The sequence below is a fragment of the Venturia canescens genome, chromosome 2, assembly GCF_019457755.1.
Source record: "Venturia canescens isolate UGA chromosome 2, ASM1945775v1, whole genome shotgun sequence".
Classification (NCBI taxonomy): Eukaryota; Metazoa; Arthropoda; class Insecta; order Hymenoptera; family Ichneumonidae; genus Venturia; species Venturia canescens.
Window position 1 is genome coordinate 7,829,671 of NC_057422.1, and position 18,816 is coordinate 7,848,486.

The 18,816-nt window shown below is 36.5% G+C and overlaps 7 protein-coding genes across 13 annotated transcripts; 3 read left to right on the forward strand and 4 right to left on the reverse strand.

The window, feature by feature from the left end:
- Nucleotides 1–188: 188 nt before the first annotated feature.
- Nucleotides 189–1,557, reverse strand: LOC122406429 (esterase OVCA2). The gene is made up of 5 exons (XM_043411874.1): nt 1,268–1,557; nt 1,017–1,182; nt 685–879; nt 442–582; nt 189–372 (listed from the first exon to the last, which is right to left on the reverse strand). Exons 1-5 carry the CDS (start codon nt 1,292–1,294, stop codon nt 209–211), a joined length of 693 nt encoding a protein of 230 aa, XP_043267809.1. The 5' UTR covers nt 1,295–1,557; the 3' UTR covers nt 189–208.
- Nucleotides 1,558–1,801: 244 nt separating this feature from the next.
- Nucleotides 1,802–4,649, reverse strand: CHORD (CHORD-like protein). Of its 4 annotated transcripts, XM_043411872.1 has the most exons (6): nt 3,892–4,169; nt 3,565–3,670; nt 3,169–3,219; nt 2,666–3,079; nt 2,362–2,550; nt 1,802–2,201 (listed from the first exon to the last, which is right to left on the reverse strand). In XM_043411872.1, the coding sequence occupies exons 2-6, from the start codon at nt 3,577–3,579 to the stop codon at nt 2,007–2,009; spliced, it is 864 nt and encodes a 287-aa protein (XP_043267807.1). In that variant the 5' UTR covers nt 3,580–3,670; nt 3,892–4,169; the 3' UTR covers nt 1,802–2,006. The 4 variants fall into 4 exon arrangements, with proteins under 4 accessions (XP_043267807.1, XP_043267806.1, XP_043267805.1 ...); XM_043411871.1 differs by lacking the exon at nt 3,892–4,169 and adding an exon at nt 4,486–4,649 and having other exon boundaries at nt 2,666–3,219; XM_043411870.1 differs by having other exon boundaries at nt 2,666–3,219; nt 3,892–4,168.
- A 38-nt stretch (nt 4,650–4,687) lies between these two features.
- Nucleotides 4,688–7,051, forward strand: PIG-U (phosphatidylinositol glycan anchor biosynthesis class U). The gene is made up of 4 exons (XM_043411866.1): nt 4,688–5,104; nt 5,188–5,390; nt 5,486–6,206; nt 6,318–7,051. Exons 1-4 carry the CDS (start codon nt 4,960–4,962, stop codon nt 6,569–6,571), a joined length of 1,323 nt encoding a protein of 440 aa, XP_043267801.1. The 5' UTR covers nt 4,688–4,959; the 3' UTR covers nt 6,572–7,051.
- A 255-nt stretch (nt 7,052–7,306) lies between these two features.
- On the forward strand, nt 7,307–9,796 carry LOC122406432 (Kv channel-interacting protein 2-like). 4 transcript variants are annotated; one of them, XM_043411881.1, is made up of 5 exons: nt 7,307–7,394; nt 8,006–8,171; nt 8,263–8,596; nt 8,946–9,144; nt 9,260–9,796. In XM_043411881.1, the coding sequence occupies exons 2-5, from the start codon at nt 8,120–8,122 to the stop codon at nt 9,311–9,313; spliced, it is 639 nt and encodes a 212-aa protein (XP_043267816.1). In that variant the 5' UTR covers nt 7,307–7,394; nt 8,006–8,119; the 3' UTR covers nt 9,314–9,796. The 4 variants fall into 4 exon arrangements, with proteins under 4 accessions (XP_043267816.1, XP_043267815.1, XP_043267813.1 ...); XM_043411880.1 differs by having other exon boundaries at nt 7,361–7,563; nt 7,866–8,171; XM_043411878.1 differs by having other exon boundaries at nt 7,361–7,563.
- Nucleotides 9,302–10,799, reverse strand: Sec20 (vesicle transport protein Sec20). Its single transcript, XM_043411876.1, has 3 exons — nt 10,463–10,799; nt 9,855–10,269; nt 9,302–9,554 (listed from the first exon to the last, which is right to left on the reverse strand). Exons 1-3 carry the CDS (start codon nt 10,541–10,543, stop codon nt 9,367–9,369), a joined length of 684 nt encoding a protein of 227 aa, XP_043267811.1. The 5' UTR covers nt 10,544–10,799; the 3' UTR covers nt 9,302–9,366.
- Nucleotides 10,800–11,249: 450 nt separating this feature from the next.
- Nucleotides 11,250–13,863, reverse strand: Idh3b (isocitrate dehydrogenase [NAD] subunit beta, mitochondrial). The gene is made up of 6 exons (XM_043411868.1): nt 13,633–13,863; nt 13,082–13,141; nt 12,795–13,004; nt 12,313–12,704; nt 12,026–12,215; nt 11,250–11,818 (listed from the first exon to the last, which is right to left on the reverse strand). The coding sequence occupies exons 1-6, from the start codon at nt 13,672–13,674 to the stop codon at nt 11,588–11,590; spliced, it is 1,125 nt and encodes a 374-aa protein (XP_043267803.1). The 5' UTR covers nt 13,675–13,863; the 3' UTR covers nt 11,250–11,587.
- A 458-nt stretch (nt 13,864–14,321) lies between these two features.
- lost (methenyltetrahydrofolate synthase domain-containing protein lost) lies at nt 14,322–18,803 on the forward strand. Its single transcript, XM_043411862.1, has 3 exons — nt 14,322–14,925; nt 15,176–15,597; nt 16,121–18,803. The coding sequence occupies exons 1-3, from the start codon at nt 14,901–14,903 to the stop codon at nt 17,150–17,152; spliced, it is 1,479 nt and encodes a 492-aa protein (XP_043267797.1). The 5' UTR covers nt 14,322–14,900; the 3' UTR covers nt 17,153–18,803.
- The last annotated feature ends 13 nt before the right edge of the window (nt 18,804–18,816 follow it).

The following is an 18,816-nucleotide window of genomic DNA, read 5'->3' on the forward strand; positions in this document are numbered from 1 at the left end:
GTGGTCGAACATAATTAGAATGGCGTATGACACAACTGCAACCCTTTCATCATAGAAATTGCTTCACACTCTGCCTGACTGAAAAAAAAAACAGATTTAAGCAGCTCAGCAAAAGTTATTCTGCTACAATTTTAAACTTTTTAAATATGCTAAACATTCCAAAGCTTATAAATGAAGAAGATGAAACGTTAATTGGGTCACATTGGATTTATTTGAATTCATCTATTTTCTGTTGCTGTACATTTTCTTTAAGTGTCAACATTTCATCAATAAATTCGTTGTAAATTTGTTTCTTCCCAGGTATATAATGACCACCTTCATGAGTGACAACAGTCTTGTTGTCAAACAAATCAGCCAACTCCTTTGCCATGACTGAAAATTGGTCAATTTCTATTATCTTAAGTTTTATATTTCTGATAATAATAAATTTTTTTTTATTACCTGTTGGTATTACTTTGTCTGTTTCGCCATAAACGTGAAGAGTTCGTAAATGCAATTTTTCATCGTAGTAAATCTCGTGAGGCTTGCAAAGGGATTTAAAGCCAGATATCAGGATTGCAAAATTAAACTTTATGGACAGCACTGTAAAAATGAATACAGAAACATAACAAAATTTCTGTTAGTTCAAGCTAGTTCAATTCATTGTAATTGAGTGTTTATATTTTTCATTAAATCCCCATTTACACTTTTTTTGTTGCATAGCGCACAAAATTGCTGCAAAAGCTCCTCCTTGAGAAAAACCAATGATTCCATCAAACGGACCAGATTCTTGGAAAGCTTTTTCAATTTCAGCCAAGCTGTCTTCAAATCCGACGCAGATATTACTAGGCTCAATAGCTTTGAAAACGTGGTCTTCTGTATTAAACCACCATCCGGCATCTAGAAAGTTTTCAATAGATTAAATTGATTAATACTGACAAATGCCATCACTTGAATTGATGAATTTAGATAATTTTGATATTAAAATTGGAATTGACAAATGAAAGCTACTAACAGTTTTTATTCAAAATTAATACCTTCAGTGCCAGATTCTTTCGGTTCGTTATTCGAATCTAACGGTGGTACTAAATGTGGCGCTCGCACAAAATGAAAGTCGATTTTTTGTTTAAAACTTTTCCTCAACGATCCAAGTTTTGCTGAGAAAACGCTGTCAGTTTGACGATAGCCATGTATCGCCATAACCTATGCATAACCGAATGAAAGAATGTAAACAACGATGATTATAATAACAATATTATTCCTATAATTATTTATCAACGAAATTTACCCTCAACTTTGGCTTTGTACTCGACATGGTTAATCAATGTCCAAAAATACTAGAACGAGTAGTCGTTAGTTCAAACAATTTCTGAATCTTCCAAACTATCCGAGTGCTTGGGAAAAGTATATTAAAGTATACGAAAAGTATTAGTTTTCCCCTCATCAGGGTGCATCTGGGGAAATTGAATTATTTCTTCACATGGATTTAAATAATGGCACCGTGATATCCACTTGGAAAAACCAGCCAAAACAACGATACGGACCTATATGGAATACTATATATACGAGCTGATAGGTTAGAGTATGATCTCGGATCCATTTTCCATGTGGTCTGATTAATAGATTGACTTTGTTAAAGAATAATTTTTGGTAGAAATAACATCATTTAATTTTCTTATAAACAAAAAATTTATATCGCCATCTTCGTATTAATTTGACACAATCAATAGATAAAATTCTAAATTTTGAATATAATGCTGTTAAAACAATATTGTTTTCTCAGCTACGCTACAATGAAGGGTATATAATAAAATGATTAAAATTTCAATAGAACAATTTTTTTATTGTCTCTCAATAACATGTGAATTTTTCTATATTTTTCGTGATTCACTGGATCTCGCAAATCTGGTGCTTTTGTGCGTATTTTTGTTCATAAAAGTAAAAGAATGGAGAATGAAGTCAAGCACCCACATCTTCAATAGTGGAGAACAAAATTTCAGATTCTCCTTGAATTGAAAAATTCATAATCATAGATCACTGAGATCGACAGCTTCCACACGTTCGGTCATTCGATCGTCCTCTTTTTCCTCTTGTGTTTTTACGCTTTCACTAGAAGGTTGGGGAAAACTCAATTGAGACCAGGACCCAGGCTCTGCTTTTTTCAATTTAATTTCAACTTTTGTTGGGAGCATCGACACTGAACTCTGCTCGACATCCACGATCTGTAAATTAAAAAATATTTAAAATATATAAACCAAGCTTGCACTCCTAATCAAACTCAGATAAAGTGGTGAAACTGTTGCTTCATCAAGTTTCCGTTCATTATTCCATTACAACAGAAATTTTTTTGCAATTAATATTTTTTTCAGTTCTTTAACATACCCCTCTCAACTCAATGTCCATATTGTATCTCGAATTCTCCTCGATGAAAAATAAGTCCACTGACAGTCTGATAGGATTCAGTTTTATAGTGGATTTATCTGGTTGATATTTCTTTCCAAAAATCGATATTACCACGTATGATCCCGTTTGATGCCAATCCATTCGACAATTTATTTGTTTGTCTGTATTCTGTAATGAGGAGAGTTTCAATAAAAGCAGTCATCAAATAATATTTCAATTAATGGTTCATTTATGGAGAAATCAAATTGGGTGTTTTAATAACTTGGAAAGCTTTTCCTCGTACCGGCGGAATCCATTGATGTATTCCTTCTGTGCACCCTGGCTGTGCAAGAAAAACAGAAAAATCTGTACTCCTTTTCTGACAGCAGGACCAAGATTTCAAGCCTTCGTGAAATATAGGTACTCCAGGATGGTAAGTGCAGACTTCTGTGAGAGAGTCAGTGCCTCTATATGTAGCTTTGCAAGCTTTATTGTAGCAGTTTTGTCCCATAGTTATTTCTGCGTCATCACTTTTTTTTGTAGATGTAAACGTCAGGCCTTTTATTTGGTCTAAAAGACTCGGAGATACAGTAGGTACCAAAGTTGTTCTTGGGCTCTCAAACGCTGGCCTTTTCATTGTGGAGGCAACTAAAGGCTTGATCTCTTTAACTTCCTCAAGTAGTGGTTTATCCACAGGTGCCTTTTCTGGCTCTGGGGGCTTTTCATTTGTGTGAAAACTTTTCATGCATCCTTTTATGTTTAGAAATTCTGTGAAGTCCGTACATTTTTTTTTACAACACGACCAACCTTTGTAAGCATCATGAAATACTGGAACACCCGGATGATGGGCACAATCCCCTTGAAATTGAAATTTTCATAAATAGAACAACTTGATTGTTGATTAGGGTTCAATCATCAAATCATAAGAGATTCACCAAATTTGAAGAACTATTGCAATGCTCCTAATTGTAATAAGATAAGCACATTTTTTTTTTCCAAATCATTTCATTTCTGTCAGATATAAAGTTTTGAGCCGAAAAAAGTAAGGTATATTCCACACATTTTGATTTCTTTATTGATAAGAAAATTTTTTATTTTCGTTTGCGTTAACTGATGAGGTGTGAGTTATTGAAGTAATATTAGTTCAAAGATGAAACACAAAATATAAGAGACATTTTTTTAATTGGAGTTTTGGTAACTCACCATCTTTATTATCATTTGGATCGAATTTCTGCCCACAGCCGCGATTATAACAGGGCAATAAGTCTTTTTCGTTCGTCATTTTCCCAATTCAATGTTTAATATATTTCTATAATAAAATGACGGAAAATACTGAATGAGTTGTATGAAATCAGTGAAGCTTACAGCTCAAATGAGAATAGAAGTTTTTCAGTGAATATAATTTCAAATGAAATCACGCAGATATCGAAGGTACCCGAATTATAAATGACTTTGAAACGTGATCAGAACAAGATAGAAGAATCGAGTACTTTCTTCTTTCTTCACAAAAATAACCCTTTGCTAGCTAACCTCAAAAAGCATTGTCTGTAAATAAGGCACAGATGTCGCTTGTTATAAACAGAAGCGTTAAAAAAACTGATTCTCGAAATTACTGGAAATTATATACAATCGAAAGTATTTGAGGTTTTTGTTGGAATCAAAATTTTTTTCGTAAATTTTAGTGTCCTTTATTTTTTATATGCAGTCATTGTTGATAACAATCCTTTACTGTGTCATTGAATTAATGAAAATTTTCAAATAGCCAAACATATATCAAAACCAATTCATCAGAAAACTCCTGATTATAATTAAATTTTATGGTTTACATATATGAATAAGAACCTTCCTATGAAAATGAAAACGTTCGTTATCGTTAAATATTGCTGGTTTTTGCTAGCTCGTTTCGTGTGTCTACATCGTCTACATCATGTTTATTATATCCACGCGGAGCCTTATGCCCGTTTTCTCCAACATTAATCTGAGTTTAAACTCGGTTCTTCCTATCTCGAAACTATATGAAAAAAATTGAACTGAGTTTAAACTGCGTCGGAGAAAACGGCCATTACTTTCTCTCTTTATACCCTCTCGCTATCTATGAGATCGAAATTCATAAAAAATGCTAACTTCATAGGAATTTTTGTTTATGAATTTTCTAATTAACTTTCGACAGGTGTCGATTTTTATCCGACAATCACCGACAAGAGCCCGACAAACGATTTACACTAAAAGAAAATAGACCCCAAAATCAGTCGTTCAAGTTCTCGGAGATTGAAATGTGACAGTTCGAACGTGATGATTCGAGCCATTGTTCAACCGGTTAGTACCTCTTAGCAGTCGATCAGCTGATGAAAGATCCTAACCTTAAAAGAGTCCGGTGACACCCGTAAAAATCGGGCGTCTTCGTCGTCGCGTGTCAACAAACGTATATTTTCTCTCAGGAATTAGTGTAATGCCTCATAAAAAATTAGAGTTTCACACACATTTGTCTAAATAACAGTAAATCCGTGATGTATCTAAATAATTATATTTTTAAGAGAATTGAATAAAAACTAATAGTGTTTGGTCGATCAGTAAAGATTCGAAGGCGAGTGTATAAACATGAGCAACATTATGAAGGGGCGAAGCAAATTGTTTTATTGCGCTCTCGCGGCCGCGATAAGACCGTTGTTAATGAATTCAGAGTTTCAAAAGGTCATCAGCGAACGAGTCGAAGTATCAACGGCGTTGAACTCGTGGAAGAGAGGTAAACAATAACTTGGTCAATACGATTGCAATTACTCGATAGGGAGAGTTGTGAGTTTCATTCATTTTCGTTTTCTTTACCAGTAACGGAAGGAGTGTATCTCAAAAATTTTGGAATCGATCCCTATAGCGGTGATTTGTTCCACGAGACGCCGATAGGCCTTTTTATATTTTCTTACATGCTCAAATATCTATCGATATGGGCTCTACGGATAATTTTCATCCTCACTGATCTTGCGACTGCCTGGTTTCTTGCTGCTACTGCCGAACGGTATATAGCAGAGCAGGTAATGTATTCTAAGTACAATAATACTTAAGCGTATGAATTGTAAGAACGTATTTCAGATTTGTTCAAATAAATTATGTTGAAATAATATTTCAGAGTGCCAGAGAAGAGGAGGACTTGAAAATTCGTAAAGCTGGAAAAACGAAAGATTGTTCTTTCACGCCAATATCTCTGATAACAGCAGGTTCCATCATTTATGTGCCAGCTGCTTATCTCTTCAATCCTTACATAGTTCTGAATTGTGTTGCACTCACAACGACGGTGTTCACCAATTTCCTTTACTCCGTGACCCTTTATAGTATGACAAGGCGTTCCATGTTTTGGAGTTGTTTTTCCATAGCACTTTTGACACTGCAAGGTCTTTACCCTGTGTCATTGATGGTACCTGCAACGATTTATTATGCTCGAGAAAAAACTGGAAAAGCTCGAATTCAAGCGGTTGCAAAAATGATAGAAATGTTTTGCCTCATATTCGGCTGTCTTCTGTACGCTTCTTTCTACATAATGGGAAGCTGGAGCTTCCTGGGTAACACCGTAGGATTTATTCTGACGGTACCCGATTTACGACCCAACATCGGATTATATTGGTACTTTTTCACCGAAATGTTCGAACATTTCCGATGGCTATTCATCGCCTCGTTTCAAATCAACGTCAGTCTGCTTTACATCGTACCCTTGGCTTTGAGGCTGCGCAGAGATCCGATGCTCCTCGCATTCTCTTATTTGGCCATTGGCGCCATATTCAAATCTTATCCTTGCCTCGGTGACGTCGGTTTCTACATGGCTCTATTGCCACTTTGGAAACACTTGTTCCAACGTAAGTTCATTTCTCGTGAAAATATTGCTCATCTCTAAGGCTACTATTATTTACTAAAAAAATGTATAACTTGCTCGACAGTAAATCATTTCCCATTTTTTCTTTTTACAGATATGCAACAAGGTTTCATCGTTGGTTGTTTCATGCTTTTTTGTACTGTGTTTGCCCCAACGGTCTGGCATCAATGGATTTACGCAAGATCGGCAAACGCTAATTTTTATTTCGGCGTTACTCTCGCCTTTGCGATCGCCCAAATATTCCTCCTGACGGATATACTCTTCGCCAGTGTCAAACGAGAACTAGAACTCCGTCACGGTCTCACCAAAGAAGTCAATGGGAACCAGGCGAGATTGATACTCGAGTGAAGTTAGAGTTAATCTTTCTCAAATGGTCTAAAAAGTGCTGGGGGGAGGGAAACTACGGTGTTCGTCATCACGAACAATTACGGAGATCTTCCGTTGCTCCGTGAAAAGTATTCTTTGTTTATCTTTCCAAATAATTCCATAAATTCTGTCAAGAATTTTCAAAAAGTTTATTTACGTGTTTTTCAATTCTTGAAAAAGAGCGTTATACTCTCTTATTCCCGAAGCTAGTTTTTTTTTTTACTTTTATAAAATAAAGATACGAATTGAATAAACAGAGAATCTTTTCAATCGACAATCGTCGTTTACTTATAAGACAAATTTACGGACAAAAACGCCCTTGGATTATCACGAAAACACGTACGATTCCCAAAGTCATTCCTCCCATGTCAAGGGAAGATACGGATAAGAGTTTATTTTTCAAAGAGCTTATTGATACGTGTAGGTCATATGCAGTATTAATAAAAACCTTCTAAAAATAAACCATCTACGATTTTTAAATCTAGGATTAAAAATAATTTTGATGAATTATTCTAGAGGGGAAAGAATGATTGGGATAATTTTAACATTCACCTAGGAGCAATTCGGGGATATTCTAATTTAAATATTTCACTCACAAGTGATTAGGTTGAAAAAAGAAACAAATTTACTTTAAAACCTAAATATAAGTTCAAGGAAAAACAGTTTACAAAACGCCCGATTGAGTCTCGTGGCGTTAAAAGCTGTTCTAGGGTCTGCGAACCAGAATTATCTCGCAATGAAAATAATCCGATCCTCCTCTTTGCTGTGGCAATGAAGCGTCAGTCAGTAACGTATAAACATACACGTATGTACATGCAAATTCATTCTCGAAAGTTATCCTAAGAGCTTTTCTACGTTCCAATTGCATCCAAATATTTGAACTGGTTGGATTATTCCTCGAAGAAATTCTCTTTTTCTAAACTTCGAGAAAACACTTGAGAACTGACGATATCAATCGACCACAATCAATAATGGTAAAAAATTTGAACATTATTCAAAATCTCTAAAAGAATTCTCTGCATTCATTGAATGCCAAAACTTTTCTTTGACGCGTAGTAAGAAATGTGATGTAAGAAAAAAATGGATGGTCAACGATTCGAGTGATCCGGGAGGAAATTTATTTAACAAATATCGTCAACGATCAATCGATCATTTTTTAAAAATATATCTTTTACTCAAAAATCTACTAAAATAAAAGACTGTCCACACAAATCTCGGTTAGCTAAAAGTAGGTGAGAATATCTAATATTAAATTTGGTGTAAATGACAAAATTAGAGAATTGCCAAGAGGTCCAGTGGACAAATGAGGTTTGCACGACGAGAATCCAAGAAAATCTTGGCCACAGATTTAGTCTCATTCATCAATGGTCAGGTTTGTTTTCTATTCATACATTCATTCTTATGGGCGTTAATCAGTGGTGCTTCGCGTGAGAGGGAAGTTCTCTGCGATCCCTGAACCACATGTCGAATTACGAAACGCTGGGTAAGCTCGAGTTCGTTGTTTCTCGTTAGTCCAGTGCGCGATAAAAAATGCGACGAAGCATCACGCGAGTGAAGAAAACGATTCAAAGGATGGCTGCAGGTGTGTGAAAATTTTTTTTCGTTTACGAAAATGCATCATCGATTGCAAATCGTTTGTTAATATTTTTGTCCTCTTTTATATCTGCAACAAGATGATCCACACACGGAGAGTGCACCGCGTTCACCACGAATTATTCCCGAACGTTTGAGCTCTTTGAGCAACAGAACCGGATTCAGCAACGAAGAATTACGACGTTTGTATCGCGAATTTAAACAGCATTGTCCTGGAGGAGGTGCAAGATGCGGAGATCTCAAACCAGCTTATTCCAAACTCTTTCCCCTCGGCGATTCGACAAAATATGCTCAAATTGTTTTCAACATGTTCGATCGTGACAAAGATGGCATCATTAGCTTTAGCGATCTTATCACTGGATTGGCTTGTATCGTCAAAGGTGATACGGACCAGAAATTATCCTGGATATTTGGGTGAGAAATCCTTTAAAAATTCATCCATGTTAGAAAATATGTCAGTGATTATATTCATTATTTTTAGTTCGCGGATCGAAGAAACGTTTTTTGGTAAAAATTTTTATCAATTTCGGTTTTCAGAAGTAATAAATTAATACGTGATAGAGGAATCACGTAATTCATCATAAATTTGCATCTATTGATGGTGAATGACTTTTTTGGTCTGTTTCCGACAGGGGACGACCGTCAAATTTTTTCAGTAGCTTAATAGGGATTGATCAACTTAGTAAAATGATTTAATGAAATTCATTTTTTGACAAGTACTCAAATGATAGGAATTTCTCAATTTTTCGCAATAAATTTCCAGATTATACGACATTGACGGTGACGGCTGCATAACGCGGAAAGAAATGATCGTTATTGTATCGTCGATTTACGAAATGATTGAAGATAGTCGTTCAATGAAATCAGCTGTGAACGATCACGTTGAGAGACTTTTTGCCAAGATGGATTTGAACAGAGACGGCGTTATATCGAAAGATGAATTTTTTACGAGTTGCAAAAACGTAATTTTGTCATAAAAATTTTCCAGATTGTCAATAATAGACAATGATTTTTCGATTAATTTTCTCCCAGTGACGTTGAATCGTTTGTGCAGAATATTTTTTTATCTTTTTTCAGGATAGGATTATCTGCGATCAATTGAACATCTTTGATCACTGCTTCTGGTGGTAAAAATGTAAGTAATATTTTGTATCACAAGAAATTGTACAAAATAAAGGTAAAGCTCACCAGAGCCTTTTCTGGAGAATGTAAAAGACACAGGCAAGAAAAAACGCAAATGCCAGCACTAAAAGGGCTTTGTCCGTAACTTCCCGCCGTCCATATTTCCCTAAGAGTTTACCAGATTGAATGATCGCTTGTTGCTGATGCTCCAGCTCGTCTTTTGTACTCGTCACTTTCTCCGAGGATGTTACTGGAATTTGAATTTATTATTTGTATCATCAAATTCATTTGAATTCTCTACGTTTTAATAAATCACTGTACCATGAAGAATTTAGACCAAAAGTTCTTCTATTTTTGCTAGAAGAAATTCACAAAACTTTTTTTTTCTTCCATAAATTTCTTTAGTTGAACTAATTGTAACAATGAAAATTTTTGTGTAGATGAAAATGTGATTGATTGTGTAAATACAAGATAATATGGTGAAAGGCAAAATATTTATGAAATCTTTTTGACTTCCATAAATAGAATAGAAATAGAACAAAATTCTAACCGAGAGTGTCGAGTGTGTCTGCGCTTCTCTGGGTGGTTTCAGCCAAATGCCTTGAAATACTGAGCAGCCTGTCAGTTACTTTGTTTGAAGTTTCAGTCAAATGTTTCTTATCTCTTCTTTTTCTCACAGCATTTTGATGCTCCTCTGGTAGAAATGTCAATTCATCTTTGGCTAATTTGTCTATAACGCAAGCACTTACAATGTTGGCTTTGCGAAAAGCTGCCAAGGCAATACTGAGTTGTCCCTTGTGACTTTCTACTTTTGCCAATAGAGAAGCTTTTTTTTTCTCATCAGTTGCCGTTTCCGCAAGAGCCGACAAACGATCTATACTCTGTCTTAAATCCACTATTTTTTCTCTGCCTTCGGTGTTGAGATCATGCAAAAGCTCCAGAGGGCCAGTGCATTTTTGAATATCCTATCGAGCATTGTATAGAAATTTATTATTAAATAGATTAATTATTTTTAGTTCAACCGATAAATCGCCTCAATTCATAATAAATGTCGCATCAAATGAATTTTCCGCGCTCATTTCCTTGAAAGGAAACAAATTAGCAATTTTTCATAAAACGTTGAGGTTAAGTTTCGTTGTATAAACGGTAAGGACATACCTGTATTATCGCAGCGACACGAAGATGATTTTTAACTATTTCCTGACATACAAGCACTGCCGCTGGATCCTCCAAATCCATATTTATCGTTTTACAAGATATTCCGTACTCCAAAACAATTCCAACAATGACGATGTGTCAACGCTTCGTTATTCCAGCTGTTTTTATTATTTTCCTATCAAACAATGACGTAGCAGGTGTCATCACAAAAACTCATGTTTACTTCTAACGTTTGTCGATCGTTCAGACTTTTTTCGACCATTTCATTCGATTTTCCACTTTTAATTAAAAATTCAAATTCTTAAACAAAAAAATTCAAGCTGCCCGTGATGATTCGTCATACCCTCACTTTAGCGGCCGTCCTCCCCCTGCCCCCGCGTGCTCACTGGAATTTCATTCATAAATTCCCATCCTCGGATTCGCAGTGCTGCATGAGCACGGAGATCGAAGATTCCGCAAACTGGAAAACTTTCACTGAATCGCAAAACGTGTCGATATGCAAAATTCTTTAACAAATATTGAACTTTATCACCTTCATAACCTGCTCGCGTACACACCATTGCAAAATGAGCACCATTGTTTTTAAATATCGACTGCGCATCAAGCAATGAATTAAAAGAATGGTCAATGAGTAAACGAACACACGCAGAGCTTCATAAAATCAATCGCATATCTTTAGATTTGGAAACAATTTTTTTTCCTTCTAATTTCCCATTATTGATCGTTGTTTTTTTGTGAGCATCGATAAGGCTTTGTATGATAAAAGCATGGTTTTTACTATGCAAAGTAAAGGATTCATAGTTGGCATAATTTATTGATTTTTTTACAGATTTAGGTATTTTACAAGGAGCTATGTGTACAACGGAGAGAGTTGAGTATTACAGTCTAAGCCTCAACTTTTGAGAAGAAAAAAGTGTTGGTGGCGACAATTCTTCTCATCCGACGATGCAAAGCTCCGTTATTCCTGTATGTATGTGTTCACAAAATAGCGAACAGCTATAACCATACAAAACGTCATGGCTTTTTACGTGCATCGTAAAGATTCATTAATTTTTACCTACTCTTAGGTCGTTTTATTTCGGTCTCCGTCGGGATGAACGAGAAAACAACAATCGATTGTTTTACTTAACGCAGACTGCTGATAACCGCTTGAGTAAAGTCAGTCGTCGAGCTCTGACCGCCAAGATCTTTGGTACGAACTTTACCATCATTCAAAACTCGGTTCAAAGCGTCTCTTATTTGTTCCGCGTAACGACGAAGGTTCAAATGATGGAGAAGTTTGACACCGCACAAAAGCATGGCTGTTGGGTTTGCGACGTTTTTTCCTACGGCCTCGGAATACGTGTGCCTCGCGCCCTGCAAAATTTGTAAAAATGTCACGTTTAAAAAAGAGACAATGTTGAATGAAAAAATAACTCGCAAAGAACAGGGACAATTGGATTCTGAAGTAAATCTGTTTTCGTCAGGATTTTTGCAGAAACTTTGTTGTTACGATGAATAATTATTTTATTTTTAATATATAAATTTATTTTTAATGAAAGAAAAACGCAAATAATGACTTACCGGCTCGAAAACGACACATTCGGCGCTGTAACTCGCACCAGCAACAACACCAGCTCCACCCACGAGTCCTGATGCAAGATTATCGACGATGTTGCCGTACAGGTTTGGCATAACCATAACGTCGAACTGATGAGGATTCGATACCATTTGCATTGTACAGTTGTCTACAATCATCGTCTCGAAGTGTATTCTGTTCTTGGAAAATAAATATCACATTATTGGAGGCTTATTTTATGAAAATTCTTCTCGATTAGCTTACTATGAGAAGCTTCGTTTTAGTCTTTTACCTAGGATAGAGCGTAGCAATTTCCTTACACGATTGCAAGAATAAACCATCTCCGAGTTTCATGATATTAGCTTTGTGAACGCAGGTTACCTTCTTTCGATTATTTTTAACCGCGTAATCGAAAGCGAATTTAGCGATTCTCTGCGACTTGGTGCGAGTCACGATTTTCAAACACTCAACAACTCCATGCACGCATTCGTGCTCCAACGCAGAGTACTCGCCTTCTGTTTGTTCTCTTATTATAACACAATCAACGTTCTGATGACGCGATTTTACTCCCGGCAATGATTTAACATGAACAACGTTCGAATACAGATCTAAATTATTCCTCAATTTCATATTCAACGTTTGAAGCTCCCCGGTATGCGAGTGGTCCGGGGTTGCGAGAATTCCCTGTCAAAAAATATACATACAAGTGAATCTCCAACCTCGGCAAGCAATTCCCTTAAAAATAATCTTTTACTCAAAACTTGTGTACTTTACCTTGAGACACACACGATTTCTGGCAATGCTATTTGACACCTGTTCCAGTGGTGCACTGAGGGTGGGATTAACTTCGGAGAGGAAGTATGGCTCAAATTCCACAGGTACATTGGCAGCTTTGAAAACATTCTGAACCGACACAACCAATTCAGGACCAACGCCATCCCCAGGAATGAGGGTACATTTTGTTTTGCCTTCTTGTTCAATAAACTGTTGACAAACGATCCGTTGTGTTATCTGATTTTAATGTCATGCATGAAGAATAAAATATAAAAATGTCAGCTCACAGTTTCCTGATGACGTGCAGCACTAATGTGTAAGGTTCGAACCGTTCCTTTTTGGGCTGCCTGAAAAATGATGATCGTTTGTACAAAAGTTCTTTTATCGTTCTTTACGATATCCACTTAAATTATTATCCATTTTTTTTCTATTTGGGGATAGAAAATTGTAGATCGATCTTGGATTTCGATAAATCTCTACTTTCTGTATACAAATATTAATGCCATAAACTTTAGGAAAATTTTAAATCGTTAACCACAGGGATTATTTGACTTTGAATTGTGAATAGACGTCTACTTCTTCTCGAGTTTCTTTCGTTCCATGTGGATGTGAAATGATCTACGCTCGAAGAACTTATTTTAAGTTCGAATACACGTATTCACACCCACACTACACAAGTCAGTAAGTTACGTACGAAAATTCGGCTGCTGTAAGAGCAATGGCGATAGATCAGTATGGCTCCTGTGATAGTATATGCCACAAAATTGTGTCTCATTGCTTCATCCCAGTGTCGTATTTACAATTGTGTACATTCACAATAATTCATGTTTTCGTTTACCTGAGATATAGTTTTGCAGACGTTCCTTACAAGCAGAGCCATTTTTTCCTTATCGATCCGGAGCACTTCTTCGGATTCACGAGAGTCGGAACCTCGAAGCTCGGAGTTGGATACGAGGTACCCAGACACTCAGCCAGTCGCTTGCGACCTCTTGTAATTACATGTTAAACTTCAGCTTTCCTCGTTACTCTTCGACAATTCTCGGTCATATTCGGAGACGTGTCAATGTGCGTTATATCAAATTTTTGTTTGTTGTCCGAATCCACATCTGGAATATTATCCAGTATAACCACAATCTTTATCTCGATTCCCCAAAAATATAACTCAAACACGATAAATTATTGGCTGCCTACACTGTTCCAATTATATTCGTTGAATATCTATGAAACCGTTTGTTTTATGAATACATTTTCTTTCCATTTCGAATTTTGGTTTTATATTCGATTAGATTTTTTTTTTAACGTGTTATACGAATAGAAACGATTATGAAAATATCCAAATGGAATACTAAACTGTATTGTACAATCAAAAAACGATTCGAATGGAAAATCATCCACATTATTGTCGATTCGCTTGTGGAAGTACTTGATCATTTATTATTATTTTATTAGAAAATAATTTCATTACCGTCAGTCGAGCGGTACAACATTGTCGCGCAGAAAACTACTATAACACAGTTCATATATATATATATATATATCCAAACACATATATGGTATGGTATATATAAAATATATATGTAACGAAGAGTGTGCGTAATGCTTAGAATCCAACACTAGCTAAGATTTATACATCTGTATGCAATGCATACATACTTCAGCTCGTAACTGATATAACGCAAGTGCAGTGCAGCGTGCAGTTGAACGTCGTAAGAGAATGAGTGATGCAAGCTGATATTTGGCCTAAAGAAATAGTTAAATAAAAGAAAGAAAAGGCGATTGTGTGATTAATTTTCAGTGTGTGTAATGCTTTATCTACTGTTTGAAAATTGAATAAACATTTTTTCGTGTCCTTGAATTCGAGCTTACAACATACAATAGAGTCTATGACATTTTCATTATAGACAAAGAGGTTTATCACCTTCTCGGTAAATTCCACTTTTTTCGTATACATAGTAACGTATGCTCTAGCATATTTTTGTTGTGTTGAAAAACCGCATCGATCGTGATCGCTGCTTCAACGACGAAAACGAACGAGGAGGCCGTCACACAACAGGACTTTGTTTCGTAGAGAGATTCCCGAGCGAGAATTATAGACACATCTTCAAAATGCCTGACGAACAGGAAATAAGAGGTGAGTATTTTAAATTGATAGTTTTTTTTATCAAATAGGAGGTTCGTTAATGGTCGTGCTCAATGTTATCACTTTTTGTTACCGGAATTTGTGGATCCTGTATTTTTTTTTCCCATCGTTTCGTGTACACTCGTGTGCTTGACAGCCTCGAGGGAAGGAGTACACGAGACTTCTGCATTCGTCACACTTATAAATAACAGAAACGTAACTATGATTTATCATTTTGTTTCTTTTTATTCTGTAATTTTAGCATGTGATAATTCTGATGACATTTCAACAACAACAGAAAAGGATGTATCAAAGCAGGCCTTTAGGAAAAAAATTTGGGATCACATAAAAAAAAACGAACTGGCAGATTCTCAGCTGAGCCTTTACAGCAGAATACCAAATTTCGAAGGAGCTGAAGAAGCTGCTCAACGAATTCTTCAACTTGATGAATTCAAAAGAGCCAAAGTAATAAAAATAAATCTTGATAAGCCACAAGAACACGTAAGACTACTGGCTCTGGAAGCCAATAAAGAAATTTTAGTGCCAATCCCTCGACTCAAGTCAGGAATCTTTCTTCATGTTGTGCCTGATCCAAACACAAGCAAAGAGGATTTGAAACAAATGGTGGCTAAACGAGATCTGCAAGAATTTAGTAAAACCATTGGACTGGATTCTAATATTAAGGTATAATTTCAAGATCAAACTTTCTCCTACTTCTCTACTTTATTTTTTCCAAAAATATTTGACAAAAATATGTTTGAAGAAACGTATTGCCACACTTTTTGTACTTAGTAGCGAACTGTATATCTGGCTGTCTCAACAAATTTATTCTAGCAAACTTTCCCATTATTCAATACTTCCTATCGATTCATTTTAAAAAAGCTTTATTTTTAGAAATAAAAGTGCCAAATGAGATGCATTGCAAAAATTGGGCAGCTGTTAAAAGAATCTTACTCTGACAAACCATAAAAATTTGATATTTTTCAAATTTAAATTGAATCGTATAAAAAAAATTTGAATTTCATCGCTGACCATTTTTCCAAGTTCTTTTACATTTGATTTTCAAAGCACAAAACTTACTCGCTATGGAAAAATGTACAAAATGAAAATTCTTTAATTGGAATATCTGTGAGAGTCGGGGCTTTGTGAGCTTCTGCACTCCACGCAACGAGCTATTCGAAATGACAAAAAAATCATGTCTTTTAAGGTGGATCTGGTGGTGCTCGGTTCGGTATGTGTGAGTCGTACGGGACGCAGAATTGGCAAGGGTGAGGGCTTTGCAGATCTGGAGTTTGGTGTTTTGATGAAAATGGGTGCTGTAAGCAGTGAAACGACGATAGTAACAACGGTTCACGATTGTCAGATAGTGGATTCATTGCCAGACAGTCTTTTCGAAAAATATGATGTACCGGTGGATGTAATAGTGACACCGACGCAGACGTTAAGAGTGAGCGAGAGGTTGAAGAGACCGGAGGGTATATACTGGGAAATGCTGACCCAGAGACGTGTCAAGTCGATGGAAATTTTGCAACAATTGCAGCAGAAGGACGAAAAGGATGGGAAGACTGTAACGTTGAAAGAAAAGGATACGAGCGACGAGAGGCGTCGCTACGAGAGACGTTGGTTCGAGAAGCCCAGAAGCAAGAGACGTCCAAGAGTGAAGGGGGAAGTAACGGATTCGAAGGGCGCGACTATGGTAGAAACGGACGAGAAATCTGTGAAAGAGCATAATAATCGTGGCAACAGAAGAGGCCGTTTGTCAGAGAGACGTCACTTGCGTGATCGCAAAGTGGTGGACGGTGATAGCGAAGCAGCTCCAGTTACCGAGAACGAAGTGAGCAAGATTGAAAACGAAACGAAACCACGACGCCGTAAGCCCATGAGACCACGAACGCGAGCGGACATCGATTTTTCATTGAAGTTATCGAACATCAAATCCGACGTTCGCGTAAGACACTTGAAAAACGCACTTCTCGAGCGTGGCATTCGAGCCAGACACATAACATGGCACGGTCAACGCGGCTACTGCTATTTGCATTTTGGAAAATTACGAAACAAAGACTCCAAGCCCGATCAGCCGGTCCAGGTCGACTCAATAGTTGCCAACTTGCAACATCTCAAGCTCGGCGATACTGTCCCGACGGATTCGGCGAACGAGACTAACGAAAATGAGTACATTGTCGTCGAGCCGGCGAAGCCAATAACCAGAATCGAGATAACTGACGTTACTGCCGTTTAGTCGCGATCGACGCATTAACTTTGACTCTCTCCCTCTCTTCGTCTCCCTCTTTTTCTCTTTATCTCTAAGCTTAGGCGAAGCCTTTTCCTTCCCCGATGGATTTATCGCCACACCAAACACCAATACGTAAAGTTTCCTGCCCAATTTACAAAGCTGGGCTCAATTCAGAGAAAATCATATTATATTCAAATTATCGTCGACTCGACGCAACTTCAACGCGAAGCTAAGCGTGCTATTGAAACTGGTGATGGAAACAAAATTGTACACGCGAAGGTCAAAACGTTAGAAGTTTCCATATCATATCTTATTATCCGACATATTTACAATCAAAACTAAATAATCGGATGCAACTACTGAAGAATCAAAGTCGCGATAGTTCCCTGGTTACAAACGCCCAATTTTGTCCTGACATCTTACCGGACTTTATGTATATTAATATATGTTATATTAATTACGAAAAGGGAATAACGTAACAATAACTTGGATAATCATTGTTCCGCGGTGCTTGTGATATATTATTATATTAAAAGGCTAAAATAAATAGCCGGGCTATGTTGACCGAGTCTGTCGAATGCGGGTCAATTGCCTTTAGCAATTGCGCGGCGAGTAAACGAAAATGTGAAATTAATTCGTTCGTGAGAACGAATTTGGTACGACAAAAGTAACGGAACGAGACTCAAACTCCCCCCTCTCGTAACTACCGATTGCGAATGAAAATTGTCAATATTTTTCTGAAGAGATATTTTCACATGGCTTTCCCCTCGTTATTTCGTGAAAGACAAACAGTAGTTGAAACACACATATACTAAAGACAAGAAAATATGGAAAAGCAAGAAAAATCGTGATTATAGAAATAAATGGATTATATTTTGATGCTTGAGCCGTTTCGAGGCGAGCTATTTTGCGGGCTTCCATGGTGTACGAACCTCGATAAAGCCACTAATACAAAAGTAAACAAAGGATAGTGCATAATTCGAATAATATACGATTTAGCCGTGTTATAGCGACGATTAAGCGGCTATACTTTGTGATATTAACGTATATAATTTTCTTACATTTATTACTTATTTTTCTCGTTTTCTTATTTTTTTTCACGAGTCCTAACGATTATATTTTAGTCCTAATCGATGAAATATTATTATTATTATTTTTTCTCCGAGATTAACCTGTCGATCTACGTAAACGAGATATTTACATTTTTGTCAAGATTGTTCGTTTTTCCTTCGTTAAAAATTCATATCGACGCTATCGGTATGCTAACGTGAGAAATTGAGATGAAAAATTGTCCGAAATTCGCCTTCGGTTTAACAGGCTCTCTTTTTACGTTTATTTTCCCTTTTTCAATAGTCGAACCTTCGATTATTCTATATACCAGTACCGCTGGCACAAATAATTTTCGTAATTTACCGATGAAACTTCGATTAAATAAATACGTAGAAGAAATCGTCAGAAACATATTTTTCTATCGTTTTTATCGTTAATTCGAAAGTTGCATTTATACTTTTTCCTCGTTGCTATAAATAACTCCCATCTCGATGCCCCGCGGGCGGTTGGGAATGCATTATATTGGATTAACAGCGAAAAATGTTATTTTTTCTCTCTCAATGTTCGAGGGAGCTGAAAACAAATAAACTATATATGATTTCGAGAATGAATCGTTGTTT